The sequence below is a fragment of the Amphiura filiformis genome, chromosome 5 (assembly GCF_039555335.1).
Source record: "Amphiura filiformis chromosome 5, Afil_fr2py, whole genome shotgun sequence".
NCBI lineage: Eukaryota > Metazoa > Echinodermata > Ophiuroidea > Amphilepidida > Amphiuridae > Amphiura > Amphiura filiformis.
This window is the reverse complement of record NC_092632.1, coordinates 26761748-26780917: the sequence shown is the minus strand read 5'-3', so window position 1 is coordinate 26780917 and position 19170 is coordinate 26761748. Positions and strand designations below refer to the sequence as shown.

The 19170-nt window shown below is 35.0% G+C and overlaps 1 protein-coding gene across 1 annotated transcript in view; it reads right to left on the bottom strand.

Annotated features, from left to right (window-relative positions):
- LOC140152889 (menin-like) overlaps positions 1 to 19170 on the bottom strand; it is a 52274-nt gene that overhangs the window by 11842 nt on the left and 21262 nt on the right. Inside the window, 3 exon segments of the mRNA XM_072175417.1 lie at positions 4264 to 4304; positions 16272 to 16414; positions 18105 to 18299. Coding sequence (XP_072031518.1) covers positions 4264 to 4304; positions 16272 to 16414; positions 18105 to 18299 — 379 coding nt within the window.

The following is a 19170-nucleotide window of genomic DNA, read 5'->3' as shown; positions in this document are numbered from 1 at the left end:
CTGCTTTTGACCAGCATGGCTCAAAAAAGTGGGGAATTTAAAAACATGCTATAAATTGTGGGAAATTTAGCTTGCTTCCCAGAGAATTAACATTTTTTTCAAGCTCATTATTCAGTATTTTTTCATCTGCAGGAAAGGTAGTTTTGAGCAGGCGGTGGTGGAAGCGATATCGCAATTTTGACGTCGCCATTGGATTAACACATAATCATGAAATCTTCACAAACAATTCTAAATTTGTTATGTGGTGTCAAAGCAAAATTATCTTACTCTAAAACCATTGGGGTACGACATTGTACCACACTGTACGTATGTTATTTTTCAATTTATAAATGCTAACCGTGTATTTTGAATGGGGCTGTCAGCCTTGTATTTTCGCCAGCCTCGAACGTCACGTGTCGTGTGACCTATGCCGCCTGGTTTTGAGGGAAAGTTGTGAATACCCCCTCAACTGGTTGTTTTGGTACAAATATATAGCTAATGGGGGTCACTATAACTCCCTGTACTCTTGAGGAACTAACTGAAAATTTACACCTCTCTCTGTTTAATAGTTGAATAAAAACCCATAGCATACAAATAATGATGCTCGATGATGTGTTGAAAAATTGCACATTATATAAAGGTCACATTCCATCCTGGTTTCATTCTATAATCGTAGGGGAAATAAACTTGGAAACAATATAACTGGCATAAGCAACCGCATGTTACAAACCCACTGGATATTGAAATTGGTCTTAGTACAGCACCAGTGATTAATTGAGAGGGAAAATAATGGGTACTATTTTTAGCATAATGTTTTTAAAAACATACCGTATTTCGTCAAATAGTCGCCCCCCCCTCTCAAATAAACGCCCCACAGTGTCAACACCCTGTATTATAAATATTTTTTTCCATACAGCTCAATACTCTGTTGAAATCAATATTCTATTATTGACACAGATAAAGAAAATGTACATATGCATTGTGTTATAGGACGTGCACCTGGAACTTAAATGGGCTAAACGCGTTCCTTTATACCTATAAAGTATAATTGTCATTCTCAAAATTAAATATATCTCAATTTTTACGTTGGATTTCAAATTTTTACATTAAAAATGCAGTAAAAGATATCACAGCAAGCTGCACGGCCCCGCTAATTAGTGTACTGCTTTTCGAGTGAGTGTACTGGAAACAAAACCCTGGTTTTACCTGAAAACAATTTTTTTCTTGTAATAGAAACATATGGGGTACTAGAGCATGCACAAATCGTAATAATGTGTAGAATATAGAAACGCTGTGGTATCTCATATGATAGTCATGGTATGCTTAGCCCGAGACGCTCGGCCTATCTCGAACAAAACCGCGATGCGTAGCTGTTAAAAAACGAGAGTATTCGCTGTACTTTCACGGCAATTTTTAACACAAAGATTTAGGGATGATGACGATGTGCGCCCCCACCACTTTTTTCAACCAAGATGTTTCAAAAATTCCGATATTTCCATGCTATCTTGTGTATTAAGGTTATTAGTTATTTTAAACTGTTGTGATTTGGTAGTTCACAGCATCTTACGAATGGTAGTGAGCTTTGGCAAAAACTGCATTGTTCAATTCATAGCGAGCGTGTAGAAGAATTAAAATATCACAGATATACTTTTATAGGTGCTGCGGTTCTTGAGTTATGTTGTAAAGAGGGCTGAAACAACAACACTTTTGTAAAACGTATATAACTAATTAGCAACAATAAATTAAGCACGTTTGCGAAGTATACGATTTGTAGAATTAACTTTGGCAAAACATCAAGGTGTTAATTTTTAATAATATATTGATCTACATAATGAAAATCGATTTTTAGGTTGTTTCGACCAACAATACCTCGTCTACCCTTAAGCTTATCAAGTTGCTCACATGGTTGATAATAGCAGCAATAAATGGCGAAAATCTGCATCGGCAACCCGGAAGTGATCCAAAAGTCATTGTCAAAAGTTCATAGTTCGTCATTTTAGCGTGACTTTTAAGCTTACCTAATGATTTTTAACGGGAATTGTCGTGCTAAAAATGACCTCTAATAAACGCCCCCCCTTGGGAGAATGTAACGCCCCCGGGGGCGTTTATTTGACGAAATACGGTATTTAAAATATAGAACAAAATCGAAACAAATTTTGTAACAGAATTGTTTTCTTACTTTTATTAGAATCAATCTCGGGAAAGAATTGACAAAATTAAAACTATCAAAAACAAAACAATGCATTAATTCCCAGAAATTTCCCAAATTTCACACAGCAATATATTAAATGCATGATAATAAGAATCGATTGACTTGTTTCATTTTCAATATTTGATTGTCACATGAGCCATCAATTTGATCATCTAGTAAACTTAAAATAGTAAAATTTTGTACAGAAATAGAAATGATGCAACATCCAAACCACACAATCCAATGTATCTGGTAACTGCACATAAAGCAATATGGTGAGAACCAAGCTTGACAACAATTGTGCTATTCCAGTTGAAATCCATACACCCCCTATTAAACTGCCACACAGTGAGTGTAATTTTCAAATGGATTCACTCATTCAGCTAACCCCATTTGAAATTCATACTCCCAGTGTGGACAATTTTAGGTTGTGTCTTCCATAAGGGGTACGTATTTTAAATGGCATAGCCCAATATATAATAAAATTAAAGCTATTTGAGAAGTATTGTGCAGAAATGCGGATCCTGCTCAAAAGGAAAACAATTGCTGGGACAACTGTGGGGATTCCCCTTTCTGGTGGTGCACTCAATCAATCGCATAGAAATGATTCATGCATCAAAATTGGCCTTGTTTGTATTACAAGAACAACATTTTCCATGTCGATGAAAGTATTTTTAAAGGGACAGACTTTGATGTCTTTCATTTATTTCAATAAATGATTGTCTATGCTTGATCACAATATTAGACCAGAAACAATAACAGGTGGACAGCTAGAGCAGTTGAAACAGCATGTGGGTGTGCAAGCATTTACAATGTACAAGCAAACATGTGTGAACATATTGTACCAAGTTCAGTAAATCAAAACACACAAACCCTCTCTTGAACATTGTTTCAATTGAGGACACTTGCCTAAAACAACCAAAAGAGGACACACAATTCTAGCCAAAAACCCACCAATTGGGGACATTTGTGTGTCAATTGGGGACATTTATGTGTCAAATGGGGACATTTGTGCATGAAAACGCACAAATCTTAATGCACTTTTAGCCATAGGGGTGCAGGGGGAGAAGTCTTTACAACCGAAACTGTTCCTGGTCATCAGATATCCCCGTTTTATGGGTTTAAGAGCATACAAAGTCCCCCCACAGTGTGGGGGGACCACACACACCCCCACACCCTACTTGTAAAAGGTATATATCGGGGACATCTGTGTATAGCATCTGTCTGGGACTATCCAACCGCGACACTGCTAAGTTGGTATGCCATGTGTGAATATGTCCCCACTTTGCTGGAGAAAATCATGTGTGTATCCCCAGTTAGATAGTATACAAATATTAACTGTCTATGAGTGTGATGGTCGAAATATAATCACAAGGTGAAAGATGGATTATACATCTTTCACCGAGTGATCGTATTTCGACCATTACACAAATTTAAGACAGTTAATATTTGTTTTATATCACTCATACATAAATTCTATTACTTAAAAATACTATTTAAGATAGGGAATACATATTTTAGACAGTTAATATTTGTTTTATATCACTCATACATAAATTCTATTATACTTAAAAATACTATTTAAGATAGGGAATACATATTTTCATCAACATAACACCATGTTTTGCCGTGACATAATTCACATTTTGGTGTCCACCCCGTAACTAAATCGGCGAGTCTAAAAGTCAGCGCACTGCCTGGCACAGGCGCAGTACGGCGCAGCACTAGGATGGTAAAAACTATCACACGGAGAGGCTGATGGTAAAAATGATAAATGGCACTCAACCAATGAACTGTCTAGAATTTATGTATGAGTGATATAATATCAGATATGTGTATTCGTCTGATTCTGTACTAGATGCAATAGGGGATCTCACCCCCTATATGTCTAACTAATTAATGCATTCAGCGCCCTCTAGGGGGGTCATATAGCCCCATTTGCATAACAAGAAAATCAGGGATTTCCCCATTTGCAGGTGTATCCCCAGTTTATCGGGATGGGACGGAAATGTATCCCCGTTTCACACACTTTACAAACGCACCCCCACATGTATACATACTCTTTTCATGCAACCTTGACAATTAATACCTACTTTTTCAAGTGGCCCAGATCATAGAGTAACCATAGCAGTTCCTGTGCAAAAAAAAACAATATTTGAATAAAACTGTTAAACCATAAATATCAAAAGTATGCTCGGTAAAGTTGTCGTCACAAATCTCCTGCATTTGGGCAATGCTAATAAAATTGATAAAACACATTAAATAACAGGACGGTACCAAACAATGCGACTCTGCCATAAATATCAGTGATCACTCGAGATGTCACGAATAATCACACCCATTGTGGTACAGATACATTTTCAAAAAGTAAAGAAAATTACTAACAAAAATATTGTATATTAAAATAAATTGTGTAGGGGTGTCTGTGTGTACAGGGTGTATTAAACCCTAAGGCTGACATGTCATAATAGAACCACAGATGTGTTTACCATAGATGAGCTGACTCAACTGCTATTACATTCACATCAGCTTAGTTGTATGTTTAAAAATAAATAATGAAAAAAAATGAAAATACAACATCTGTGCAGCACTCGCATGTGAGTGTGATTCATAATGCATACATAGTCAACAACAAGTAAGTAATTTTAGGTCACTTTACTGAGATCTTTTTTACTTTTAATGGTTTTGGATATATATTTTGTAAGAATTTTTTATAAGGGGGAGGGGCACAGGAATTTTCAAAATGCGCATCTTTTAGTGAATTTGATGAAAACCATTTACATTAACTTAATTTATGGAAACTAATTCATGTGACATTTCAAAATCTCTATTTCACCATAATTATGCATGACCTAAAATTTAACAACCGTATCAACTTTTCATTTAATTGTGTTTTTTAACAAATGAGATTCTAATTTTGGAATCTAATATGCTATTTTTCACACTTCCTACTTTCTAATTGAGCAGTTACAATTAATGAAGATGCAGCATGTATTATTCTTTAGTATTGTAATATTTTCTACATATACCGTAGTCGTTGGATGTCAAAATAGGATTGAAGAAAATGTTCTTAGATGAAAGATTATTTTCCAAAAATTGCCTCCTTGGACCTGATTGGAAAGTGAAAAAAATTGGAAACTAGGGCTGCTACATGCAATTGCATTAATTGTGGGACAAATCACGTATTTTGGCTCCAAATGTGTGCGTGGACATTTGGGTTTTTTTCCCAGTCTTTTTTCACGGATTTGGACCTAGTAGAACCAAGTACCGTATTTCAATCATTTGTGGTAGATTTTTTTAATGGGGTAAACCACCAAAAACTTCTAATTTTGAATCAAAAAGAGGCAAAATTATAATTTGTGTTCACTTCATAATATATTGAAGATTTAGAATTTTTTTACAATAATAAAATTGTGTACTTTACAAAATCAAGGTGCGTATTACTATTAGGCCTACAAAACCACATTTGTGACTCCTCGCCACAACTGAGCCCGGATGTCGCCAATCATCATTTTTGAGATATTCAACCAAAATATTCTGCTTGAAATTAGCTTTAAAATGATGTATATCATGTCTATAGTACTTGACATTTAAGTAGTGAAAAATCAATAAAACAGTCAATAAATCCTTTCTTTCCTATTGTTTATTGTTAAGTTCGATGGAGCATATCTCAATAGTGGCACTGGCGACATCCGGGCTCAGTTGTGGCGAGAGTCACATTTATAGCAAGATTTAGAATTTTTTTACAATAATAAAACTGTGTACTTTAAAAATTCAAAGGTGCGTATTAAATCAAAATTGATGCAAAAATGATAGGCAACAGCAGATCTTGTTCTTGTTGCATGTGTGCGTTAGTTCTAAGAAAAAATGAAACAAACAAACAAAATCCTCACCCTTAATCAAAGATGTGATTTTGTATCCCTCACATGTCCAGTCTAGAGCAAGGTGAGAAGGGCACAGCTGACTAGGGTAATCAGATACATTTCTTCACACTATTTCCCAGTGTTTAGGGAAAATTCCCGGTGTGCATTTCACGCATAGATAACCACTTCTTAATGCCACCATTTACCAATTTCAGATTTTTTTAAAGAGAATAACGCTCTTGTTTTGGTTTAGCCTCAGTCGCTTTTTGGTTTAGCCTCCGCTCCGCCTAACTGAGCTGTAGATACCAAGTATTTTTCACATAGAACAATGAAGCTGAATGCCAAGTAATTTTTGTATGTTCTTGAGACAAAAGATGCATGTCAGAGGATAAAATAATACTCTTATTCAGTGGCGGCACCAGAATTTTTTTTTCTGGGGAGGGGGCAAAAGGTGTGAGAGCCTCCGACTGGGGGGGGCATTTTCACCTAATTTTAGCAACCCTCTTCCATTTTTCTGGGGGGAAATGGGGGGGGGGCAGAGCTTCTGTCTAGGGGGCATTTCCCCCATGCCCCCCCCCCCTGTAGCACCACCACTGCTTTTATTCTATTTCCTCCTTTTACTCACAGTATTTCTTTTAAAAAAATAATCCTAAATTTTGGTTATGGATGGAATTTCTTGAACTTTAAATCGATCACTGTTGTCACTGTGCAAAGGCAATTATTTCAAGCAGCATGTAATAAATACTTAAGCTTCCACTACAGTCTTCATTTGTTCTTTCATTTTAAGGATTTTGACAAAAATGGGTGGCTTTTTTCCTTCATGTTTTCTGTCCCAGAAAAATATTTTCAATCTTTCTTATGTAATTTCCCCTTCTTGTATTGTAATTAAAAGTAATAAATATTAATAATATTTTTAAACAAATTCTTTTTTTTAAAGTAATCTTACATACAATAACCTGCTCAAAATTTAGAAATGACATTGCAAATATGATTAATTAGTTTCTCACTACAGCCACTGTTTACTACATCGGTCAGAGCATCTATCATGCAATTCAATGGCAATTATCAATCATAATTGTAAAATTGATCATTTTCACTCAATTAATATTTGTTCTGCATTAATTTCAATCAATTTGATAAATATTTGCTAATGTCAAGTTTTCTACACCGACCTACATTCTAAATTGACAGTTTCACACATTTTTTTAAATTCCGCACAAATTCGAAGAGTGAAAATAAATGTATCTTGAAAATTTCCACTTTGAAATGACATCATTAGATCCATTATACAATTCAGCGTAACTATCATTCATAATACTTGATGGCATACATGACATTTACTACCCTGGCATGGATATGGCACGCTATAAGTACCTCTGTACATGAAGCAGCGCAAAATTTAAAGGTTATTGAACTCGGTTATACTGAACAACTAATTAATTTTGCTAGCATTTATATTTTGCAAAGATTGTAAAAGGTTTTGGTGTGCAAAATCTACTTTGTGAAATTTGCTGGTGTGATTAGGTTCTATGTATGCCATAGTGGTGTGACACTTTGAAATATGCCAATAAAGAGTGGGCTTAAAATGCCAAAAGAATGTTGCCACAAAATAAAGTGTTTTTCCATCTTTATGATTTACAAACATTTAGCAATGAATGTGTTATATTATTACCCATGTACATATATTTTTTCTTTCCCATTCTCAACCCCCAGAACACAGGTCAGTGACCTACATAAACATTTATACTGAACTTACTGAACCATGAAGGTGTGTGGAGATGATGCTCCACTTTTGTGTGGAATGGTGAGAATATAGGTCATTTCTATGCAGTGTTATTGCAAGCTATCAGCAGGTATTGACTGCATGACTATGCACATTTCTGTTCAATATGGTATCACTAGAGCAGTACACTTGATATCATTAAATGATGCAGAATTTTCATCTTTATCATCATTTGACAACAATTTTATTTTTGCGCATCTAAATTGACATGAATGTATGCTATAGAAATAATTTGATGGTATTTTAACCTCACAAATGTTTTCAATTTTGAACTAGCTTGTTTTTTAAATTGATGATTTTTAATTTTCTTACATCTACCTTTACACACATTTTTATTTTTGCTTCGAGCGTGTAAATCGTCAAATTAATGTTCCACAAAGATTTCCATGTTTAGAGTACTCCACTGTCAGAGAAGATACCATACACATCCCACAATTCATTTCATCTGATTTGTTATTCAGTGATAACATGGGTCAATAGTAAAAAAAAAATTCAATTTACAGAGCTCATCCAGATTTTGCAATTGAAGTATTTTTTGTCATTATCAACATGTTGCATTGAATAGCAAAATCAGAACATGGAAGAAATGCATTATGGGAAGTGTACGCTATATCTTCTCTGCTCCACTGCAATTTCAAATAACACAGCATCAATATTTTCACTCAGTCAATTTCCTGCATTTCACATACACCTGGATGGATATTAATGCTAGGGGACATTTCACTCATTATTTCACAAAACATGAGATATGTCAATAAAGTCATGATCCACACCTGTGTTCATTTCCATTCCACACAAAATAAATTGTGTCCATTACAATATGTAGTGGGGCAATATCTGCTGGGTCATTGACATTCTGACTGTGAAAAGCAAAAATATTCTGACATTCAGCATCTGCTCTGTAAATAGATAGCAAATACTGCCTTTTACTTCAGGGGCAGAATCATGTCAAATATTTGTATCTCAGTTCCAGATAAAAAAAGCTATATTGCAAATCATAAAGTGATCGCATTTTGACTTTTTGTGAGCAGACCACTTCAAAAACACATACATTCTTCCAAGTAAAAATATACATCCATTTTGTAATTAAGAAATAAAGGGTAATGCATTATCCTTTACATGCAAATAATGTGTCCTTGGCAGTAAAAACGTAAATAATGGGTGAGGCGCAGCCGAACCCATTATTCAAACGTTTTTACTGCCGAGGACACATTATTTGCATATAACTGTTTATAACGTATAAAAGGATAATGCTGCGCGCTTTATTTATATTCTATTACCACAAAATAGTGCGATTTAAAGAGAAAATATCACATTTTTGCCCAAATATTTCAAGTTGTTTACCTCAAGGTGGAGCGACTACGCGTAGCCAAAGCGTAAGTGATAGCGAGTATTGCAGAATGCGTAACTAAGCATAATGCTTTGCGTAGAATGCGTAACGACGCTAATATACTGCATCGGGTGGGGTTTAATTGTCAGAGGTGCCCTATGTGTTGGTCGGGGGTGCCTGCCCGCCCCCATCCCCTGAAGGGGAGGCACACAGCCTGTACAGTATTTTGTAGTATCGAGGGCGGTTAGGGTTGATAGAATCCCACATTGCATACTTTTTTCGATAATTTGTAGGACTAGAATTTGAGTAAAGAATCCGCAAATCAATTCTGGCAAAGATGGGCAAGGGGGTAAAACATATACATGTATGCATTCCAGCTTGGCAACTTATTTTTTCCCCTGGGCCTCACTAACAAATAGTGCTGTAATCGATTGTCGTAAGTATCGATAGTCGGAAAAAACATAGACTTCCGACATGTCGAAACACTCAATGTCAGTATCGATACACAAACGACATGGCACACATTGCCAAAGTCATGTAAAATTGCGGATTTGCAATACCACTTTCGTTTGTTTGATGCATGATCCATGTAGTTTTAGCTGTTAGGCTTCAATACACTTGTTGTTAACTTGTTTCTGGAACTTACTGATAATAAAATTGGTAAACTCAAATCCGTGTTTCAAACTGCGTGAGTATCGATAATAGTATCGACATGTCGGATGTTTGCCTCCCGACATATCGATACCCAGAAAGCTTATCGATTACAGCACTACTAACAAATAAGATGATAAACTATTTCTATGAAAGAACATTTCCTGATTTTCACAGAATTGATGACCTATCACTCTAAGAATTGTGTCATATGATACACTCGCAAACCAGGAACTTCATAATGTGTGGTTTTCAGTACACAGCTAGCCAATAACCTCTCACATGATGATCACATTAGGCATGTCCACATGGAGAGCATTTTGCTTTTAGCAACACGGTTCTTGAAAAAAAAAATTTGGGGAAATATGCCGTGTGAACTCTTTCAAGGATTCCAATCCTTAACCCCCTGAGCACTACCTGCCGATGTAACATTGCCTCTGATTGGTCAATTACATGATATCTTCACTTTAATCACCAATCAGAATGGAGCTTTGCAAATAATTCACCCTAATTTTTTTGCGTGGCGAAATTATTCTAACAATGTTGCTGATTGGTCCAATTGATAATGAAAACTTCTTTTTGACCAATTGGCAGGTAGTTCTCATGGGGTTAAGTTTACCCCAAATTTATCCCCAAGAAATTTAGGAGATTTCATGATTATCCCAAAGTGATGCTTGAGTGATGCACGAATGCTACTGCCGTGTGGATGATACATTTTGTCATTCTCGAGTCCTGAGCTTGGTTTATTTATATTTAATGTGGTTCAATGCTAGAAAACCCAGGGTAAGCTTCGGGTTGTGAATTCCAAAGATGATGACATCAGGCATCGCAAAACTTGAGGATTCCAGGCTTCCATCGAGTCATGTGGACACACACTTGGGGATTGACTTAAGAATCATAATACTCGAGCATGCCGATCTTCGAGAATTCTACGACCTTCTGAACAGGTCTATTATCATAACACTAGTATGTTATTACATGTTTGTTAATAAAATATTGCACACAGCTTTAACCTGTGAAAATGTGTGATTGTGTCAATTCATTACACCAATAATATTGCTCTTGGATCATGAAATGTTGAAAGTCCCCCCCCCCCACACACACACTGCCAGTGAGTGTGCCTTGCCAAAATATTCCCCACGATTCAGTCCAGTACAAAAATAGACACACAGCCTGCCAATAGGGCTTGCTTTATGCCTACCAACTATCAGCAGCCTGTGAAGCAAAGAAGCAAGCAGAACTTTGGAAATATTTTGTAAGCTGTGTTGGGAAAAAAACCAAGATCATTAAAACTACAAATCTGCACTGGAGGTGTGCTTCATCCCCATGTGGACTGAAACTTGTTAACTTGATTCACTTACAAATTCTAGCCACATTTACTTTTCAATGTCAATTTCATGCTTCTCCACCTTTGGATCATAACTGATTTGCATAAAGCTCCCTTTATGCATTTCAATCTGACTTTAGGGTCACTCCATATCAAATCAAGGAGGCGCCCCACCTGACCCCCTCAGATTTGCTTTATATTTTAGTCATATGTTGTACCTGTAAAAATATTAAAAACCTGCAAATTTGAGGTCTGTAGCTCTTACAGATTTTCTGTGGCAGGCATTTAAAGTTGGAGTAGGGAGGTCTAAATTTGGACCCAAAAGTTACCCCTTAAATAAATTTCATCTTTGGGAGTCTGTGCCTTCTTTATAAAAAGAAAGAGAGGTCTGAAACTTTGCATACACACTAACTGCATGCCCAATTTGCAGCGTTCGAAATTTTGGTTGTCCGGTTGCCCGGGACAACTAAAAAAGTCGCCGGACAACCAAAAATACTGATTCGGTTGTCCGCCGGACAACCATAAATCTAGCCAAAAGTCACATTTGTAGGCCTACGGACAACCAAAAACTTAGACGGACAACCAGAAATTGTAATCTGGTTGTCCGTGGGACAACCATTTATTTTTCCTAAATTCGAACACTGCCAATTTGTCAAAAAATAAAAAAGGAAAAAATTCTGTAATTGCGCGTTGTGTCACGGGGTCATTAAATATGCAAGAAAAAATGTAATGTTTTGTAAACTGGCAAGTTTAGCCCCCTAAATTCACATTTTTGTCAGATTAATTATTTTTTTTTTTTTTTGATGCTATATATAGGATAAATACAATGCATACCCAAAAAATTGGGGTCACAACTCATTTACATTTCGAACAGCGCCTCACGAAGATGAAATTTATTGCAAATTCAACATTTTCAGGGGCCCAAAGTCGATGTGGTCCACCTTCAAAATTTATAAAACATCACTTTTATATAACTACTAGTCTTAAATTACAACTTTGCTAAGTCCCAGTAATTGTATAGGTTGACTTCATATAAAATGACAAGCCCAAAGTTGACCATTTTCTTATGATTGCATGTAGTGCAAATGTGCCGAATCGAAGAAGGCTTGAAAGTCAAATTGGCCACAATATTAAAAATAAATGATTAGATGAGTAGTTATTGGCCCTATTTACTTGTATTTCCATTTCGTTTTCAATATATACAGATTTTCTATGGTAGCCATTTAAAGTTGGAGTGCAGCGCCCTCACGAAGATGTTTTGTAAGCTGGCAAGTTTTATAGCCCCCCCTAAATTCACATTTTTTGTCAGATTAATTATTTTTTGTTGTCACCGATGCTATATATAGGATAAATACAATGCATACCCAAAAAATTGGGGTCACAACTCATTACATTTCGAACAGCGCCCTCACGAAGATGAAATTTATTGCAAATTCAACATTTTCATGGGGCCCAAAGTCGATGTGGTCAACCTTCAAAATTTATAAAACATCACTTTTATATGACTACTAGTCTTAAATTGCAACTTTGCTCAATCCCATTAATTTTATAGATTGACTTCATATAAAACGACAAGCCTAAAGTTGACCGTTTTCTTATGATTGCATGTACTGCAAATGTGCCGAATTCGGAAGGTTTAAAAGTCAAAATGGCTACAATATTGAAAATAAATGACTAGATGCATAGTTATTGGCCCTATTTACTTTTATTTCCATTTTATTTTCAATATTGGGATCAATTTGACTTTCAACCTTCCGAATTCGCACATTTGCACCCTTTTTTGCACTACATGCAATCATAAGAAAATGGTTAACTTTGGGCTTGTCATTTTATATGAAGTCAACCTATACAATTACTGGGACTTAGCAAAGTTGTAATTTAAGACTTGTAGTTATATAAAAGTGATGTTTTATAAACTTTGAAGGTGGACCACATCGACTTTGGGCCCCCCGAAAATGTTGAATTTGCAATAAATTTCATCTTTGTGAGAGCGCTGTTCTAAATGTAAATGAGTTGTGACCCCAATTTTTGGGTATGCATTGTATTTATCCTATATATAGCATCGGTGACAACAAAAATAATTAATCTGACAAAAATGTGAATTTAGGGGGCTAAACTTGCCAGTTTACAAAACATTACATTTTTTCTTGCATATTTAATGACCCCGTGACACAACGCGCAATTACAGAATTTTTTTATTTTTTTTTTTTTTTAAATTGGGCATGCAGTTAGTCTGTATGCAAAGTTTCAGACCTCTCTTTCTTTTTATAAAGAAGGCACAAACGCCCAAAGATGAAATTTATTTAAAGGGCAACTTTTGGGTCCAAATTTAGACCCCCTACTCCAACTTTAAATGGCTGCCACAGAAAATCCGTAAGAGCTACAGACCTCAAATTTGCAGGTTTTTAATATTTTTACAGGTACAACATATGACTAAAATATAAAGCAAATCTGAGGGGGTCAGGTGGGGCGCCTCCTTGATTTGATATGGAGTGACCCTTTAATGAAGTGCCAAGTATTAAGTTCTGTATTGTTCCTAATAAAATGACCCAGCAAATCTAAGATTTATTCTTTGTGTAAGGGTTGATTCATACTCCATCCATATATTTGACATCAAATAGTCATGTAACAAGTATTTGTGATTCAATCCATAATATCTTCTAACAAATGTTTGCTGACAAGGTTACATTTGACATCAAATATCTGGTAAAAATATATTACGGTATACATCTATTTGACGTTGACAAATATTCGTTGGTTCAACTTGACTCAAAATAGATTGACTAACAACAATAACAAGTCTTCAAAAACAAAACATTTTATTACCAACTCAGATGTAACTAAGTAAGTGTCCACTTCACGTTGCACAATATTGACAGTCTAGTGTTGACTGTTGGCAAAAGATTTTTTTAATGTTTGCAAAAATATTAATGCATTCTAAATATTTATTTTGGATAGACTGTAACATTTGCCTAATCCATGACTCAACATTTAACATTTTTGTCACATTTTGAAATAAAATATTTTTAAAGTTTCAGAACATGTTTTTCATTTGCTGCTTTGAGTCAATTTTATGTGACTTTTTTAGCAAATTTGTGTAACTTTGTGTTTACAATCAAACATACATTTTTATTTAAACACCCTTTCAAAAAACTGTTTTCTCCATCTACCATTTGTTAAAAACAATACTACATCTCAAGAACAACTGACCCAAATGCAAAGTATGTTTGTCCTTGAATTAAATTGCATATTTCTATACAAAATTTCATTTTTCAGCTTGTGCAATCACCTACACTCAATTCCTCTGCATGAAAGGTTACAGAGTGACCCAATTTGATATGCCCTTACTAATGAATAACAGACACTTTGATTGCCTCACCATATTTGACAATAACGCCCAAAATATATTTTGATTGCATAAAATTAAAAACTAAAACATTGCAATGTGTATAGGCACAGTTCTTCAGCCCAAGTCTATACATTATTAGGTTTTGATGAATCCAAGTGTGTGAAAATATTGGATCCAAAACATAATAATGATAAAATTGGATTCTTTACGCCCAATATTTATTGGTCTCGCTATGAGTTTTAAAATATTGGACTCGACTTCGTCTCGTCCAATATTTTTAAACTCATAGCTCGACCAATAAATATGGGCTCAATAGATCCAATTTTATATCACTCATATAATGACTTTGAATGTGTCGCGTACTAAACTCATAGCATAAATTTGTTGAAACTGTTAAATGTATGAAAAGTTTGCAAAGGGTCATCAAATAGAGCATTTACTGAGAAATATGCCAACTGTTTTGAATACAATGAATGGGATCCAAACACTGACAAATACAGCATCAGGTCTAGGTACAATTTTAAATGTCAACTATGCACTGCTATTGCTTTGTTTTATTCAAGATGGCCTTCTCACAAACAAAATACATCAGTGTTTGTTGAGAATGATGAATACCTACAAATGCTCCACAGTAACATAAAACCATTACATCCTATTATTCATTTGAGAGAGACGACACCCTGTCAATTTGACAAATAACATTTGCAAAAGGTTGGCACCCATCAACTCCAGTACATAATTTAGGATTGATAGAATGATAATAAAGCTAAACAAACAACAACTGAAGAGTGAGCAAACAAACAGATACATTAATAAATACATGAATAAGTGAATGAATGAATGAATGAATGAACGAACTAACAAACAAATAAACAACCAAATAAGTCAAGTTAAGTGGAATACAAAACGTTTCTCTATATTATGAGTCCATTAAAACTTTGCCCAAAAATATGAGATAAGTAATAGTATTCAAAATAGATCCACCCTTCACAGGGCCAGTGGTACCATCCGTATAAGCATTGAACAACTAGAAATATCCCCGAAGTACGCACTCACTAACTTTATTATGGTTCACCGCAAGTTCAGAAGTGACGTCGTGGATGCCTTTTCACGGTTGCGCCTTGTTCCAGCAAACCGCTCATATGCGTGTGTTCACTCTGCACGATTAACCACGACTAGATACTACAACAAAATACACACTTAAATCACTACCAAACTTGCGCTGAACTAAAGTTTTGACACAAGATTTTCCTGATATCCTTTCACCTTTTCCTTACGTGATACTTTTGCTGGTATTCAGTCAAGATTAATAGGTAAATTTTCACGGGAAAATTTTCTGGACACGTGACCAATGCGTATCAATGTGAGTGTAACCTCGAGCCTGATCTCTGACCCCGGCGGTGACCTCGCTATTCAAGTCTTAGTAATTTTGAATTGGAATAGTATTTTTGACCGCAATTTTGATAGAAATTTGTGCATTGCAAATTTATTAAATATTATGTTATCTTAATTTCTTTACAATATCATCAAAATGCAATTTCAAAAATATCTATCTACGGAAAAAAATATTTATCTACGGAAACTCTTACCATAATATTATTAACTTGCGACAAGTAACTTATTTTGCATCAAAGAAGGAATTCTTCCTATTCAAATACATTGGAAGAACACCCGCTGTGCTCGGGGTTACATTCCATAATGCTAATATGTCTGCGCCCATGGGTGTCATGTGTCCAGAAAATTTTCACGTGAAAATTTACCTATTAATTCTGACTGGTATTGATAATGATATATTTACCTGTTGAAGTGATGCTAGTTCTACACTGTCCATAGTAGCGGTAATACTGGGGTTGATGGCTGACACAAGCGCGGCCACCTCTATCTTCCTATCACATAGCACAGGGTGACCATTCAGGTATAACCAACTCCTCTCTGCTACACCTACAAATGTAATATGAAGCGGCAAAATATATGATATGTTCAAGCAAACTGAGGACCATGGCATCAAATCGAAGTTGTTTTTGAGTTATGAGCTGGTTTACCACATGTTCAAATCCTTATTGATTAAAAAGCCATTGCTTTTTCATATATAATTTGGTGCCATGTTACATTTTGATGACACGTATTTACATTTGAAGCTGATTAAAAATTCTTTATCATGATGCAAAAGTCTGAAAATTGACTTTTCACAACATTGTCCTCAATCGCGTCTTGTTTTATCGAATCATGAGACTCTAATTTCTTATTTAAGGCCACTTCTACATGAACACCAGTTACATCAATTGAAAATCACATCGTAATAGAGTGGTTTTGATTTGATGTAACTGGCATTCGTGTTGATTTTAATGTTGGTGTAAGGAATTACTATCTCTGAACTATGACCATTATTAAACGCAACAACCGTTCCGTCTTACAAATGTATATGCTATCTTCTGAAGATTTGCTTGTTTAGTTAAATGCAATAAATAGAGTACTTAGTATTTGAAAAGAGGAATATTAAATTATTACTATCTTTTGAAAATTCATGCTGTCTACTGAAGATAGCAAAACAGAGGTAGCAAAATATGCACTGTATGTCAACTTGCTAAAAGAAATTTATTACTCTCTGAACATACCACACTTGAAGAAACCTGGCATATATTTCAACTATCTTCAGAAGACAGGATATATTCAAACTAATACAATTACAGGGTTTCAATTGAATAAACTAGTGTATGAAGATAGCATTATTTTTTTTTTCTAAATCTTCTTAATTTATATTCCTGATATCACTTTTTTTATTCAATCAGAATTGTCTTTTTTCCTTCAGAACTTTCTCATAATTAATGTTTAGTTTCTGGCTTAGCTTCCCAATTATTTTGATTTGGTACATCTGAATTCCAGGTCTGAAAAAAATTGTTCCTTTCCCAAGAAGATAAGTATATTTTCAACAAAAAAAAATTCTTTTATTTTATTAAAATTTCCTCCCAAATGCACAAATTTGGCCAAGAATAAACTTCCTGAAGTCGGCAAACTTTTTCCAGCTATGCACAATTTCCTCATAGAAATTTATTTTCTTTTTTTCCTCTACTTTTTATGTCAAAGCAATTCAAACAGGTATAATTACATGAATCATATGGAAACTGCTGACAACAATGTACCTACATTAAAGGTAACAATTACTTATATGTCTCGCATGCAACTTAAAACTGTATTAATATTTTTGAGGCAATGCACTAATTAATAGAAGTTGACCTTTAATAAGTGCATTTTATACATTGATTTTTGTCAATGCATGAGCAAAATTAGTTCAATTTCATTGTAGGTAGAAAATGAGATTCTGGACTACTGTGAGTTTTGCAATTGAATTTGGGGATTTTAAGCTTTCTTTAAACGAAATAAACTATTATAAAGTTGTGATATATGAACGAGATTAATGACCAGAAATGATTTTATTGACTTTCAAATGACAAAAATATCAATGCACTTGCTGTTTTATTTCTTGCCATCACAATGTACTCCTCCTTCGGGGTTGGGCATTGTCCTGTAAAAAACGAAAGCGGTACGTGCATTGATAATGATATTTATCATTTGAACTCCAGCATAATCAAATCTAGTGATTACAAGCGCCAATCAATCTGCTTACTATTACCTAGACTAATGGGTTGTCCACGTTTATCTTCATTGCCTTTGCCATGCCATGTCACTTCTGCTGTATCATCTCCAGCCTCGCCATACACCACCCAAGCATGGTCCTCTGATAAGGCTAAGTGAACGTCTTTATAACCCAGTATTTGACATGCTGCTACCACTGCAAATGCAACTCCAAAACAGTCTAATCGATTACCTAAGTTGGGAAGGCAAAAAAAGAGAAACATTTCAATTAGTTTACATAGTTCCACCAGAATAATTCTCTAATTGTGTACTATACCATAATTCACATCACTGAACGTTTTACCACACTACTTGTGAAATAATGTAATGTATGCTGTATTTTTCTAGTTAAATGTAGTTTCTATATTCAACTTTAGCAAATGGATACACAACAATTTACTTTTAATCTTGAGGGATTCCCATGAAGAAACAACCAGGACCGATTGGGACCGATGATTCGAGCCTGTGGTGTACACCCTACTCTTTTCAAAACTGACTGTGATTTAATGTACATGGCTCTTTGTACACAGGAACAAAAGATTTTTAAACATAAATTTCCTCCAAAGGCCAGAGATGTTTTACAAGGTCTAACTTTATTTCCAAGCTCGTAGTAAATACACTAGGCAGCATTCCTATCAGAGGTAACTACTCTTACCCCCTCCACCACTCTATCTAAAAGTCTCCCTCAATGCGTTTTTATTTGTTTGTTTGTTTATTAACTCGTAAACAAGTTCTGCTAATGGCTGTAATAATTGTACAATTTTGACCTTTTTCTTTCAAAAATCAACACTTCACTTTCTCTCGATGATTATGAGTAGGTTGGGTGGATTACTTCAGCTGCAGGTAGGTTTATATTGGGCAGCTTCCAGATCGAGATGAAAACAATTTCTCTCAAGTATCTTGAATGGTAAAAACGTGACAACTTGACAACCTTGAAATTAATTCAAACATTCAAAACCATAGACCTTGAGGGTTTTTGTCTAAACAGGATGAGGATTTGTAAGTTGATTCTTCACTTATCATTCTGCACTAATATTAATGTGGGTTTTTGTTTAAAACATTTT